Raw genomic sequence first — 12,515 nt, forward strand, 5'->3', positions numbered from 1 at the left:
GACAATCCAGTAATATCTCCTAAGTAGTAGGTTTACCAGTTAACTCATTGAGTTTGAGTATTTAGCCTTTCCCACTCAGTGAAATAGTGGCTTCCAGTAAAAACATTGCCTCTTGCCACTCATAACACAAGCAGTCAAATAAGCATGTACACACACACACACACACACACACACACACACGCCAACCACAATTGGGCTGAGTAGCCAGGGCAGCTGGATTTATAATAACTCTTCAGCCACGGAGATTTTGATGTGTGTTCCCAAAGCCAATTTTATTCTTCTTTTGACTTGACATTAAAAATTCCTTAAAATAATCGCAAAAGCAACAAGAACAAGAAGTGTTTCTCTTTTGAACAAGCATGAGACCACATAAAAGAGAAAATCTGGCAAAAGATTAAGGAAAAAAATACTTTCTTCTCTTATCAAAAGAATACATTTATACTATCATCACAGACACAAAACAAAAAAGCATGCACATCTTTTATATATTGATTTATTCAAAAACCGTTTACAAATACACCTCTATGAACCAGAAACCATGCTAATGTTAGAGCTACAAAGATAATATATTCAATGACCTTGAGTACATTTGTTTGAGGAGCTCACACATAACAGGAGAGACAGATCTAGATTCCACTACATGTAGTAGAGCCCAATTTGTGCCATAGCCAAAGTATGTACAAATCCTGGGGCAACACAGGTAAGACACTCACCAATTCCCTGTGCAGAGATTGAGAAATCGGAATGTAGGTCTAATCAGAAAAGTCTATACCTGCTTCTTCAATATATTTACTAATTCAAAAACACCTAGATAATGCCTAACTCATGATAAATGCTAGATGTTTTACAAATAGATACTCCTTGAGTCCTCATAATAAGCCTATGAAGTAGGGTTTCCTACTATCCCCATGTTACAGATGATAAACTGAAACAGAAAGAATAAGAAACTGGCCCAAGGTCACGGAGCCAGTAAATAGTGGAAGTGTAATTCAAACCAACACCAGGGGCTGTTGTTCATTCTCAAACTCCAAAATCCTGCTGCTAGAGAATCAACAAAGGGCACAAATGAGAATTAGGTTCATCTTATTTTTCATAGTCATTACATTTCCAAAATCCAACCTTAGCAATCAATTCAGACCTCATATTGTTTAGTAAGCTTTTTATCTAAATAGAAAAGTAGTGTTGAAACCGTCTGTGAACAGATAAGTGTGAGAATAGATTTTTCTTATATACTGCTTTACGTAGATTTCTCACTTTAGTACACTTGAGTTTTTATATTTTATTTTATTCCTTGCGGGAATACCCCCACCTCCCTGCCATAAAGAGGCATGGCTTTCTGAATGTCTGTGCTGGCAAATAGTTGTTATGCAAGGACCTAGAAACATGTGTCTTTGAGAGACTAATCTTGAATGCAGCCTTAAGCTAGCCCGTCTATCAGTTTCACAGAATGATTAATCCTAAATATTTAGTGTTATAAGACCCAGGGAAAAAAGCAAGATCATCTTATTATTAGTTCATGTATCACTGTACATTAAAGTAACATACTTTTAAAATACTTTTGGAAGCCTGAGCTATCATTTTACTACTCCATTTTTCATAAATCAGAGAAGAAAAGAGATAATGATCAGAAGTTAGTCTTCTACATAGCTATCTTGTTCACTGTCACTCTAAGATCAATCAACCAAAATGTGACTAAACAATGCATTGAATCAGTATTTATTTTTAAACAAACTCCAGTATCTTCTTTTGTGATGGCTTTTACTTTTTTCATTTACTATCTACTGCTCACTTATAGAGCCCTCTGTATCGAGAGATGTTGGAGCAACATTCAATATCCCCAAGGATTCTGAGACATTAGACTTCAAAGGTCTTTATCACCGCAGGCTACAATTGCTTTTATAAGGTGTTTGAAAGTGAGGGTTTAGAAAGACTCAAAAATAAACACCAAAGCATTGTTTTGCCTCTAAAAATGATGTTTAGAAACTTCACACCAAAATATTGAGTTGCGCTGGAAATAACAATGAAGGGGGCTTCAAAGAATAAAGAAATTTCCTCATGATGAAAGAACAAAAAAGAGCCCCCCCACACACACACACACATCATTCCTTCCTTGCTCACCAGAAGAGAAGAATGGTTATGGTATCATAATAGCTCCTTAGGGTGGGAATCTATAAGTAAAGTGACAGTATTTTTCCAAGTGACATATTTCCAGGTGTAGGGAGAATTCAGCCCTCAGGCTTCACTCACCCAAAGTACTCAGTTCCTAGCCTAGCAACTATTCATCTATTCCAAGACTTCGCACATTCTGTGCCTCCATGGGGCGTGAGGTCACAGACCTAGAGATATATGCTGGGTTAATTAGGGAGTTAGAGGTCAGTGACTGCTGATATAATCAATAGGCTTTGTGGTCTGTAATCTGAGAAAAGTGATTTTAATTTTAGCTCCACCCCTCATTAATGGGGTAACCTTGGAATGTTATTTGTAATAATTGCTGTCATGAATCATCCTCCTGGAATGAAGAACTTACTCTCTATTCCTGAAGCTTTTGGGAATACTGTTTGCAGCTTTCCACCTTCTTCAAGATTTGCTCCAGCTGAAAAGAACCTCCTTACCCAGGGTCACATCTCTAGTCTGGGAGACCTGCACCCAATGACCAGTGATAAAGGCCTGGCTCCTCATCCTTACTTAGACTCACCCTACTACTGCCAGGCAATCCAACTCAGTGACTCTTAAAGGGCCACCCAAGGAGTTCCTCAAGATTTCATTCCAGCTCAGCTGCTTCATCTGCCTAGCCGTGCCTCCTTCCTCCTCTCTGTCTTCCCACTGGTATTGATCCTAAGAGCACTCTCTCATAAACTTCTCCTTGTCTCTGCTTCCCATTGTGTGACATTAATTACTAAATTTCATTGTGCGTTGAAGTGCAGATTCTGATTCAGTAGGTCCAGAGTGCGTCTGAGATCTAAGACTGTATGTTCCTGACAGGCTTCCAGGTGGTACCAATGCTGCTGGTCTGCAAAACACATTGTGAGAAGCAAAGATATGAAGTATTAAATCAAATAATATAGCCAAAGTACTTGGCACAGTGCCAAGTGTGTGCTTGTGTGTGTAATAAGTTTATTTATTTTTTTATTTATATTCTGTCAAATAAGTAGAGACAATATATTAAAATGGATACGGGTGGATTAAACAGACAGATGATCCACTGAACACAGTTATGTGTAGGGTATTTATTTGCAAAATATGCCCTGAAAGAAACTGAAAGTGAGGACTTTTATCTTGTCCTGACTCCTGTGCTCCATGTCCCAGCTAAGCGGTCCCTGTTACTCCTGTTCACAGTATGACTTTGTTCCTTCCCTGTCCTCAGCAACTAGTTACTAGTTTAATTATTCCACTTCTGATTTTTTTTTGAGCCCATCCCTTCTTCTTCCTCACTTCCGCTGCCTTAATTCAGGCCCTTATCTCTTCAGCTAAATTGTTTCTAGGGGCACTTGAGTGGCTCAGTTAAGTGTCCGACTTTGGCTCAGGTTATGATCTCATGGTTTGTGAGTTCAAGCCTGGCATCAGGCTGTCAATGAAGACTCTGCTTGGGATTCTCTCTCCCTCTCTGCCCTCCCCTGCTTGCACACTATCTCTCTCTGTCTCAAAATAAATAAACAAACTTAAAATAAAAACTGTTTCCAGATCCTTGTGATGGGTCTTTGCAACTCTCATCAAAGAATCTCTCCTTTGTAGTTCCCTGAAGCTGGATTTTTAAAGCACAAATCTGATCATGTCATTCTTTGTCTTAAAAACCTTGAATACAGACACCTGGATGCCTCACTCGGTTAAGGGTCCAACTTTTGATTTCGACTCAGGTCATGATCTCGTGGTTCCTGGTGTTGAGCCACTCGTTGGGCTCTGTGCTGACAGAACAGATTCTGCTTGGGATTCTTTCTCTCCCCTCTATCTGTGCTCCTCCCCTACTCCCACTGTGCTCACAGGCACGCTGGGGCACACATGCATACTCTCTCTTTCAACAAAACAAAACCAACAAACAAAAACCTCTTGAATAGCTTTCCTTCCTTAAAAGGTAGAATTTACATCTCCTCATATAATATGTAAGGACTTTGAACACATGTCTTCTTATAATCTTATAAATCAAATGTCCCACTCTTCCTCAAACATGCCATGATTTTTCACATTTTACTATGAACAGTATATGTCATTTTCTCTTTTAGGTGCATGTTCTCCTTTTCTTGACAGGCTGTGTCTTCCAGGCAATTTGCAGCCCTGTGCTTCTATGACATTCTCTACATGTTTTTTTAATTGCATATATTATAGGGTATTGTAATTATTTGTTTGACAGTTTCCTCCACTACTGTGAGCTCCATAAGGGTACAGATTTTGTCTGTATCATGACAAGTCTCTCCTCATACTTAGTTGACTTATTCATGATTGGTCTCCCATGTATAACACAAGCCTTGTTACATAGTAGACTCTCAAAAAGAAATGTTGAATAACAGAATATTGAATCTGGTAGGATTTAAACCCTTTCTTATGCATTTGAAAGTGTAAGAATCAATATGTCAACATATGCTGTTTGGGTGACAATTGTCATTTATTTTTTTATTATTAATTAATTTATTTAATTCAGTGGCAACTTTGAGATTGTTGTGTTTTGTTTTAACTGTTGTACTGAGATATAATTCACATACCATAAAATTCACCCATTTATAATATACAATTCCGTGGCTTTTAGAATACTCACAGGTTGAGTAGCCATCACCACAATCTAATTTTACAACATTTGCACTATCTCCAAAAAAAATCCCTGAAGCCATTAGCAGTCATTCCCATGTCCCCTTACCCCCAACCTCTAGAAACCCTAATCTACTCTCCATCGCTATAGATTTGCCTATTCTGGACATTTCATACAAATAGAATCATGCAACAGCTGTTTGTTTTTTATTACTGGCATTTTTCACTGCATATATTTTCAAGGTTCATCCATTTTGTAATATATATTTGCATGTATTGCAAAATAATAGTACAACATATGGATATAACACATGCTGTTTATCCATTCATCAACTGATAGGCATTTAGGTTGTTTCCATTTTTTGGCTCTTGTGAATAATACTGCTTTAAAGTTTGTGTTTTGTGTGGACATATATTGCATCCTGGAGTATACACCTCGGGACTGCTGGGTGATATGGAAACTCTATGTATAACATTTTGAGGTATGGCCAAACTGTTTTTCAAAGTGGCTGCACAATTTTAAATTCCTGCTAGCAATGTACAAGGATTATAATTTCTCGACATTCTTACCAACACATATTATTGTTGTAGTTGCTTTTAAAATTAGTTTTACAGTATTGTGGTTTTTACAACTTTCAAATGTCTTGTGAGAGTTTCTCAACTAATCCTGAGTTTATGCAATGTTATCAAGTCTATAGGGAAGTTAAAGATGTTGGTATACCTGGATATGTCAAAAAACAGAATAGAAACGGTTGACATGGAAATTTCTGGATGTGAAGCCCTTGAGGACCTCTTACTGTCATCCAATATGTTGCAACAGTTGCCCGACTCTATAGGTAAGAATATTCTATTGTGTCATGAATGTTTATATGAAATATATGAAATTTTCTTTTTTGGCGTAGTCTTAGTTTATCAGTAGATATAGGGAATATACTGTTAGCCTGACTGATAATAATGAATTACAAACTTCATTATTCAAGTTCATTATTACTGGTATCATAGTATTTTACCAATATCTTAAAATGAAATGGTAAATAATTGTCAAACTCAAGAAGGCTCTACTATTAAAATACATGATCCTACCAAACTGATATATTTTTCAATTCAAATCTTTTAAGTTGTAAAATGTTACTGTAAAAAGTAGATTTCTTAGATTTAGAGTAATTTGATAACCATGTATATCATCTTTTATCACCATAAAATCACAATAGCTTCTATCCACAGAGTGTTGCTATATCCTATTTTCAATACTGTTATAACACTGCTATAATCTGAAAATAACATAAATATATAATAAATATAAAATCTCTTTGTAGTTCTATTATTTAAAAAAAGATGCATTTTCTTTTATATGCTGTTAAGATTCATGACAGCAGAGAATGTCTGTTAGTATTTATCAAGCACCCAATCCATTTTTGTTACAAATTTTTATATGAGTAAGGTAATTAAAGAATCTAATTTAATAATAAGTAAACTGTTTTGTGTACATATCTTACTATTATTTATGAGAGGACTTAGGAGGATAATCAGCAAATTACCTAACTTTGGGTGTTAGTTTTTAAACACTCTTTGAATACAATGTGTCATATATTCTTGAACTTATTAAAGCTTCTGAAAATTAAGTTACACCTAGGTACTCTAATTAGAAGGAAGCTAGAAGATAAAGCAGTTTTCCAAATTTTTCTTCACTATTTGACTGCTTCCATTTTCATGTTCCTTCAGGCTAATAGAGGATACTAGTTTTGAAAAACAGGCTAGAATTTCTTTCTGTCTAGATTTAATAACTTTTTGATTTATATAATCACATACTGTATTATAACAGTATTTTTCCAACTCATTCCATTGTAAGACTTATCTGACAGTTTTATTAGGCACTTACACATTTCCAGGCTGTTTCTCTGAAAATTCTGATTCAGTAAGTTTGTGGTAAGCCCTCTAATTTGTTTTTATTAAACATCCTAGATGAAACTTATAATTAGATAAGTTTAGAAAATACTCTTTTATGTTGTAGAAAGTGAGGAAGTGTAATGGTTAAAAAGAGCATCCTTTAATTAAGATGACAGCAATGATCATCTAGTCAAGATAACCACCTAGTCAAAATACATGCCTTATACTCCCACTCCAGAAACTTGGGAGTCAGGGGAGGTAACTACAAAACTATCAGGCAGAGAGGGGTGAGCATTGGTAAAGAGAAAACGTTCACTTTCACAAATGAGCATGCAAATGAAAATTTTAAAGGAAAACTAATGTTATAACCACAACCAAAAACTCAAACAAATAGGAAAATTTACCCAGGAGAAACCGAAGTCACCAAGAAATGTAAAAAATGATTTTTAAGTATGTGTAGATTGTCAAATACACAAAAGTTAGAATAACATTCATAAAAATAATAACTAATAAAACAAAAATAAGAACTCTTACTAAGAATAGGTGGTTTTTAAAAAAAAATTAGAAATTCTGGAAATAAAAATGGCACATAGTAAAACAAAAGATGATATAATTATTTGTTTAAAATATCTTCCTTTAAGAAAGAAGACCAGGAAAGTAGCTTTCTGGTCTGGGGAAGACAGCATGGATAGGTGATAGAAAACATCAGATTGGATACTTGGCTGACATAAAGCCAACTAGGACAGACAGGTGATACTATGTATTTTAATACCTTAGTTAAGAATCTGAATGGTTCTCAAATTAGGAAAGTAACTTTGTGATAGTAGCTTACTCCTCAGACAAGATCTTTAAACTCTATTGACCTTTCAGGGAAGATTACATTTATGCATCTGCAGAGTTGCCAGAGTCCCTGATTATACACGTACAATAGCTGACTTCCCTCCAAAAATCCCCTTCTTGATCAAGAGAAGTATCTGAGATAGGAGACTGAGAGCTGTGTCCTCAGGCCCTAAAAGAATTCATAGATTCTGATTGGGATTGATTCTGATGGGAAATTGCATCTTGTCTTCTTTATTTTGACATTATTGGGCTACCAACATTTAAAACAAAAAAAGATAAGAAATTCCATAGTACCAATAAAGGAAAATAGCAACTAAAATTAAAATCTTTACTTCCTTCACATCTATTTTAGTTCTACAGCCGTGAGGTATTTCAATGGAGTGATTTACTCAACAACCCCTGCATGCTGAATCCCTTTCCTTGTCTGGTTCCAGGGAAAATGAAGGGGGCTCTTTTGCTCTTCTAGAGAGAGCTTTAATTAATTTTTTTTTTACTTTCCAAAATAATTTATCTTTTTTACTTAATGGTTAAGGACACAGACTTCATAGTCAAGTTACCTGAGTTCAAATTCTGGCTTTTCTATCTTATTAGCTTTGTGACCTTAGACCAGCTACTTAATCTCTCTGCGCTCAGTTTCTTCGTCTATTAAGTGGGGCAGTAGTAGTACCTGCATCATGGGATTATTTTCAGCAATAAGTGAATTCATATATATAGAATTGCTTAGGATAGTAACTGGCACATAGTAAGTGCTTGTATTAGCTATTATAATAATATGATAATTATTATAATCTCAGATTTGATGAGCACACAGCTATTTGGTTTTTCAAAGTTTTATTACATATCTGTAACTGTCGTGTAAATATTAGCTATTTTGATAAATCATATTAATGTTTAAAACATTACTGCTTATTATATATTTATATATAAGTAGCGAAAACCATAGTAAAAGGCCTCCTCTTTCTTTCTCTTCAATACTTCTCAGTTGGGAGTGTAGGATAAAGAGGTGGGGAATTAGGGAAAAACCCAAATAGAGGGAAGGAACAAGATAGAATGCCTTTGATTCCTGTAGAGTAGAAGAAGAAAGCCCAAGAAGATATGATATAGAAATGCAATAAAGGAATTATCTGCCTGAGGAAGTCATGAGCAATGAAGGTAAGGTTGATGCTCTATTTCTGCTCTACAGACAACCATATTCCTATAGAAGCTCCAGAATCTGTCCAAAGAGCATCCTCTTAGATAGAATATGTGAGTGACAAAGTTGCCACATCACAAATGAGTGTGATTCCTTTAAATCCACAGACATGGAACTAAGAAAAGAGACCTAACTTGCTTCCACCTTTAAAGCTGCAGAAGCTTCTATCAGCTGTCAGAGCCTCTACTCCATTCTTCGAAAAACTTTGTTGCATCAAACTTTTGGTTTTAGTCCCTAACATGCTTCAAGATTTTTTCACCACTACTTTTAGACTTAAGTACTGTCATTCTCTTAAAGGATACCTTGCAACCTGGCTTCATGGTGTTTGCACAGCCATTTGTGACCCAGCTCAAAACTTCTTATGACCCAGTCAAGTGATGTGGAGACTGTCAACCACCTTCTAGCTCCATTGGTGGGCAGGTGCAGTCGTTTGATTAGGGCTACCAAGTCATAAAGAATTTAGCTGTAATTCATCGTCCCCTGTTTGCTTTTCACAGTTGATGAACAAGCTTAGGAGTTCTTTCATATTTCCAAGGTTGACATTTTTTACATACACACTAGAGAAGATGAAGTGATTCACTCACCCTTTAAACATAGATAAATATGGCAGTGGGTGTGCAAACTTCAGAGACAAATTACCCCAGTGAGAATTGTCGTCTTTCCCAGGTGCTGCTATCTTCAGCAGTGTATCCTGGGGGCACAAGCTGATGTATTAAGTTTTGATATTTTGTAGATATTTTCTCACAGCAGTTTGACAGTGAGACCCTTTCTCTTCACTAGAGATTCTGAGTGCTTCTACAGAATATGTAACTGAGGGTACTGCAATTTTAAGTGCAATGATTGGTTTTTATTTCAAATATATTCTGACTTTATGCTTTTAAGGAATCCTCAGAATATTTGAGGTGGATGGGCATGATCTACAGCGATGCTTTTCAAAGCACATTCATCAAACACTAGCTGAACAAGACCCTGCACACTTACACGCATTCTGCAATAACTTTGGAGAGTCACATTGCTACATTAATATATTAAAAGCTCCTAGGAAAACTTCATTTAAGAAATATGTTTAATGTTGTTTAATTTAGTAATTCCCAAACACATTTTACCATGGAACCTACCATATCCATCAAAACTAGTTTTCTGCAAAACAAGTAGCCTACAGCTTATATGCATATTTCCAATGTAAAACAAAAAATAACCATGCTTTGCCCTTGGACTTTGGCTATTTAAGCCATATTGATACCAAAGATTAAATTATGGCTGGGTAAAGGAAGCTGTACTTCAATTACTCTGTGGCTATTACTCCTTAGAACCCTGGGAATAGAGTAGGCAGTAAGGGTATGGAAGGCATAAATCTGACAGTGAAATATAAATAGTTGAAACTTCAATTCTTGGCCACTTCTACTCGGTATATTAAAATTGCAAGTTTGTGTACTTTCTGCTGATCCAAGTTCAAGGATTTATGGTAACAAAAAGAGTATGAGGTCATATGTTGTAATTTTCCAAGTCCATAATTATAATCACTGCATCACAATACCTCAGTGCCCATTTGTTGATCATTAGGCTTAATTCAGATTTGTTTTTAATTTGTATCACAAATAAAAAATGTTATTTTTTAGTGCTTACGAATTAATTATACATTAAGTCACAGCTGGCTTAAAATTTTTCATCTGGTCCATTTGCAGCAAAATAGATAAGGGAAATGTGGTAGTATTGCTGTCAACTTAAGTTTCTATGGAGCCCTACATTTTGTTTATTTGTCTGCTTTGATGTACTTCAACTCCCACTGATGTAGGTAAAGTTTTTGCAACTGGACAGTCAAAACTAGAGCACATGCAAATTTGTAGGTTTATTTGTAGGTTTATATGAACAGAGTGCAGCCTATTGGCATGACAAATATTCCTCACAAGTGATTCCTTTTCTTTCATATTGTATTTTCTGTTAGAGATCTGTTCTTATGTATTAATAAAACTTCTTCTCTGTTTTAGGTCTTTTGAAAAAACTAACTACTCTCAAAGTAGATGACAATCAACTTACAATACTACCCAATACAATCGGAAAGTAAGTGCCAAAGTTTCATACCAGTCAGCCCCTCTAAGCCAGAAACAAAACGATATGTTAGATTTTTTTACTTCAAAACATTTTCTACTATCTTAATTTACTTTTATATCTGAACATTGCATTGACATTTAACTATATAATATCACAAGAAATAACTATGACTTTTTCTTAAGCAAAGGGATTACCTAGATCTTCAATTATGTTATTGCCTATAATTTCCCAGATACTATTAGCTTGATGTTTTTGACTGAGTAGAAGCTCTAAATTCACTTAGATATGTCTTACAAAATCAAATCGATTTGTATAAACTCTGTAGTCTATATTACCATTACACTATAAATGATTAATATATTATGTTAGTAATTGTTTTATAGCAATAATGCCATATAATAGTACTGTAAAAGTTACTTATAATAATATAATAAAGTTATATTACCAATTGATATTTATAGAAGTTCAATGTATTTTTAGAAGCCAAAGAGATAGACACCTGTTTAACATGCATGTTTTAAATGGCATATGCCAATTTTATTATTTCAATGCTAGCATTAAATATTAAATACTAATGGGTGATGGGTATTAAGGAAGGCACTTGTGTTGAGCACCGGGTGTTATAAGTAAGTGATGAATCACTAAAATCTAGAACAATATTCTACCTCAGGAGTAGAATTTAGTGATTCAACACTTAGATTTTAAATAAAAATTTGAAAGAAAATATAAAGAAAGAAAAAATAAATATGAAATACTAAATAATCAAATGGAAGTGCAGAGCTTGTTCAATTGAATTTTTATAGTTTGTAGTAAATTATATTGCATCTTTCTTAAATTTTTATTACAAATTTTAATGTGGTTATTCTTGAATTTTTTAATTCAGTTTTTATTTCAATTCCGGTATGGTTGACATACAGTGCTATATTCGTTTCAGGTGTACAATATAGTGATTCAGCAATTCCATACATCTCCCAGCAATCATCACACAAATGTGCTCTTTAAATCCCCATCACCTATTTCAGCCATCTCCCCACCCTTCTACCCTCTGGTTACCATCAGTGTGTTCTCTATAGTTAAGCATCTGGTTCTTCGTTTCTCTGTCTGTCTCTCTCTCTCTCTTTTTTCCTTTGCTTGCTTTTTTTTTCTTGCTTCTTAAATTCCACACAAGTGAAATCATATGGTATTTGTCTTTTTCTGACTTATTTCATCTAGCATTATACTCTCTATTAGCTTGCATTTTTGAAAGCTTCAAGATGATGACCTCATAATTGCCTTTTAAGGATAAAATATATTCCATTTATTTGAGAGCAACCTCTTCCTAATTTTATGTTGCCATTAACATTTGGTTCACGATTCTTTAAGAAATATGTATTGTTATCAATGTTTCACTGAAAATGCTTTTGTTTATAACTTGTGTGAAGTGAGGAATTGATAGACTCTCTTCATTCTAAAATTATGTAAGTTCATTGTATAGGAATCTTGCCTCACACGTCAGTATGAAGAATTACAGAAATCCATAATTTAACAGATTTGGGTATATTTGGGGAGTGAGGGAAGAGTGGCCATTTTTTAAAGTGAGGTTTGGGGCACGTGGGTGGCTCAGTCAGTTAAGCATCTGACTTCAGTTCAGGTCATGAGCTCATGGCTTGTAAGTTTAAGCCCTACATCAGGCTCTGTGCTGACAACTCAAAGCCTAGAGACTGCTCCAGCCTGTCTCTCCTTCTCTCTCTGCCCCTCCCCTGTTTGATCTCTCTCTCTCTCAAAAAACTAAACATTAATTTTTTTTAAAGTAATATTTAATGTGTGT

The 12,515-nt window shown here is 35.0% G+C and overlaps 1 protein-coding gene across 1 annotated transcript in view; it reads left to right on the forward strand.

Annotated features, from left to right (window-relative positions):
• Positions 1 to 12,515, forward strand: part of LRRC7 (leucine rich repeat containing 7) — a 556,339-nt gene that overhangs the window by 411,425 nt on the left and 132,399 nt on the right. Inside the window, exons 10-11 of the mRNA XM_042996209.1 lie at positions 5,429 to 5,573; positions 10,645 to 10,717. Of these exons, the coding sequence (XP_042852143.1) occupies positions 5,429 to 5,573; positions 10,645 to 10,717 (218 nt within the window). The remainder of the gene's footprint in view (positions 1 to 5,428; positions 5,574 to 10,644; positions 10,718 to 12,515) is intronic.

The sequence above is a fragment of the Panthera tigris genome, chromosome C1, assembly GCF_018350195.1.
Source record: "Panthera tigris isolate Pti1 chromosome C1, P.tigris_Pti1_mat1.1, whole genome shotgun sequence".
Taxonomy (NCBI): Eukaryota; Metazoa; Chordata; class Mammalia; order Carnivora; family Felidae; genus Panthera; species Panthera tigris.